At 42.7% G+C, this 2,749-nt stretch overlaps 1 protein-coding gene across 1 annotated transcript; it reads left to right on the top strand.

Moving 5' to 3' along the window:
- Positions 1–395: 395 nt before the first annotated feature.
- Positions 396–2,544, top strand: LOC147617614 (uncharacterized). Its single transcript, XM_086775901.1, has 3 exons — positions 396–665; positions 889–964; positions 1,549–2,544. The coding sequence occupies exons 1-3, from the start codon at positions 615–617 to the stop codon at positions 2,169–2,171; spliced, it is 750 nt and encodes a 249-aa protein (XP_086632027.1). The 5' UTR covers positions 396–614; the 3' UTR covers positions 2,172–2,544.
- The last annotated feature ends 205 nt before the right edge of the window (positions 2,545–2,749 follow it).

Raw genomic sequence — 2,749 nt, 5'->3', positions numbered from 1 at the left:
AAGAAAGTGTGTGTGTTGCTCCTTTGAGAGAACAGAGAGGCAAAAACAAGTGAAACACAAGTCAAAAAATCAAGCCTAGTGGGAGATGTGAAATTGAGGTGGCCTCAAAACACAAGTCAAAAAATCACGTAGAGTAGGAGATGTGGAACTTAGGTGGGAGGCCAAAAAGTACCTAGCCTAGATGTGAAGGGCAAAGGTTTGGGCTAGTTGGTCCTTCTCAAAGCAATGATGGGAAGTTACAAAAAGGAACATGAGGCCATATTCATGAGGCTTTAGTGATGTTATAGTATTCTAGAAGAAGGAAGGGTTTAATTAAAAAACAAGAGGTGAGGTTTATTTACTTGAATAGAATTATACTTGTGTGTTTATTTGAGGTGGTGGTGTAAATGAGCCCTCTTTTTCACAGGGGCTCTGAAGCCTCTCCTGCTACCTAGTCCTTTCCTTCAACCCCCACCCATTTACCTCTCAAAAAGCCAGTAAAAGTCGAAGATTCAAGGAATTCGGTGGGGGAGAGAGAGAGAGAGAGAACATTTGTGGTAACATTAGGAGTGGGTGAGCTTTCATATCCTGCTTCTGCTTGTCTAGCCATGCTCTGAGACTTGAGTAGAGTAGTAATGGCCAACGACAAGAAGTCTGAAGGTGGAAAAGCTCCTGCAAAAGTAGAGGTAATGTGTTTGCTTGAAAGCTCCCCCTTGATCGTCCTCTTGCCCTTTGTGTGGTTCTCCTGGGTACCCATATCTTGTTTGCAGCTCTCAATCTCAGCATTTATCATCTGCTATTGTAACGCCCCACACCCCTCTCTTTGCTTGCCTTTTCCTGCTCTTTTTTGGTTCAAGTTTTGGCCCTCCTGTGTTTTATTTGCTTAAGAGCTTCTCCTTTGTTTTCCAGACCATCAATCTCAAAGTGTTCATACATTGTGAGGGGTGCAAGAAGAAGGTGAAAAAGATTTTGAACAGTGTTGAAGGTATGCAGTGGATTTTGATGCTTTTTTGGGCAGTGGGTTTATGAAGGGTTATGTATGATCAGCACAGAAGTGGTTGAGTTCTCAATTTCGGGCTCTCTTTTTGAAGGAGTATGATCAAAACAGCATAATGGGTTCCAGTTTTTGAAGTGTTTTTGCAGGACTCACTACATTGAGTTCTTGGTTTTTATACCCCTTAATCCCTCAATTTTTTCTGAAGGGATCATGAAACACCACAGTGGGTTCCAGGTTTTGGTTTTATGAGTGAAACACTTAGTGGGTTTGCAAGGGATATGCAGGTTAGGGTTTAGATAGCTATACAATTGAAAAACTCAAATAGGTTCTAGGGTTTGATATTTTAAGCTGATTGTTTCCAGTGCTGGGGCTCATTATTAAGTTCTATGTTTTAGGTTTTTGCAAAGGATATGAAGGAATCACTTGATTGTGTTCTTGATGTCTAGGGCTTAATGAAATGGGTTCTAGATTTTAAGTTTAATGTTTGGGTTTTTCTAAGGGGCTTCAAAGTCTAGGGTTTGATATATTTAGCTTGTGTTTTTAAGGTCTAAGGTTTTTCCCTTCTTGTTCAGGTGTGCACACAGTGGATGTAGATGGAAGCCTTGGGAAGGTGACTGTGACAGGGACAGTGGATGCCAAGGTGCTGATAAAGAAGCTAGAGAAGGCAGGAAAGGTAGCAGAGGTGCTGCCAAGTGGTGGCAAAGGGAAAGAACAACAAAAGGATCAACAGAAGGGGGAGAACAAAGAGGCCAAAGAAGAGAAATCAGGCGGGGGAGAAGGTGGTAAGAAAGGCAAAGGAGGAGGAGGTGGTGGTGGCGGTGGCGGTGGCGGTGGCGGCGGCGGCGGCGGCAGTGGTGGTGGTGATGGGGATGGGGATAAGAAAGGCAAAGGCAACAGTGGTGGTGGTGGTGGTGGCGGTGGCGGTGGCGGCGGCGACGGCGGCAGCAATAACAAGGGCAATAACAGTGGTGGCGGCGATGCAAACAATGGTGAAAGTGGGAAAAAGAAGAAAGGTGGAGGTGGAGACAGTAGCAATGGTGCTGATGGGCTTGATGAAGCTGGGCCTAGCAAGAACACAGCCAACAAGAACATTGCCCCTATCATGATTGAAACTGGCTACTCTTCCATAGAGTCTGCAGATTATGCCACCCATATGTTTAGTGATGAGAATGCCAACAATTGCCACATCATGTAGATGGGCCTTTGTTCAACTTTGCTGTTTGGTACCAGGACCTTAGCTTGATTAATCAACTAGTTATTATCAATGGCTGCCCACATTAATTAGCTAGGGTTTGCTACAATTTTTTGTAACCCAATTACTTAGTAGTATTAGTAGTGAGGCTATGTGGTTTGCCCAAGCACTAGTACATGTGACATGATCTTCATGGAGATGAAATAAAGTTGCCCTATGATACATAGCAACTGGAAGAGATCAGGAGGGTTTCTTGTTCATTGTAAACAAATCATATAGAGGAGTAATTACATTTATGAGAAGTATCTGGACCATGTATGCCTTGGTTGAAGAGGAATTTTGATGCAAACAATGCTAAGTGAGCTATTTAAGTGAAGTTTTATTGAGGATTATGGATAACTGTGCAGTTACATTATAGATTAGGGGATCTATTCAAGTACTAGATATGTTGTGGTTTTTAAGTAGTATGGTAGTGATTAACAATGTTGATTAAGGTGATAGTAGTGGTAATGTGTGTAGCTGAGCCATGTGATTGTGAGGTCTGTAAATTGTTAAGGTGAAAGTACTGGTAATATGTATCA

Source organism: Cibotium barometz, chromosome 36 (genome assembly GCF_041138505.1).
Source record: "Cibotium barometz isolate CiBa-2024 chromosome 36, ASM4113850v1, whole genome shotgun sequence".
Taxonomy (NCBI): Eukaryota; Viridiplantae; Streptophyta; class Polypodiopsida; order Cyatheales; family Cibotiaceae; genus Cibotium; species Cibotium barometz.
Note: the sequence above shows the minus strand (reverse complement) of the source record. Positions and strands in the feature narration are given on the sequence as shown.

Coding starts and splice junctions, on each gene's coding strand:
- LOC147617614 (XM_086775901.1), top strand. CDS start 615: ATGGCCAACGACAAGAAGTCTGAAGGTGGAAAAGCTCCTGCAAAAGTA. Junction 666..888: donor AAGCTCCTGCAAAAGTAGAG/GTAATGTGTTTG, acceptor TTTGTTTTCCAG/ACCATCAATCTCAAAGTGTT. Junction 965..1,548: donor GATTTTGAACAGTGTTGAAG/GTATGCAGTGGA, acceptor CTTCTTGTTCAG/GTGTGCACACAGTGGATGTA.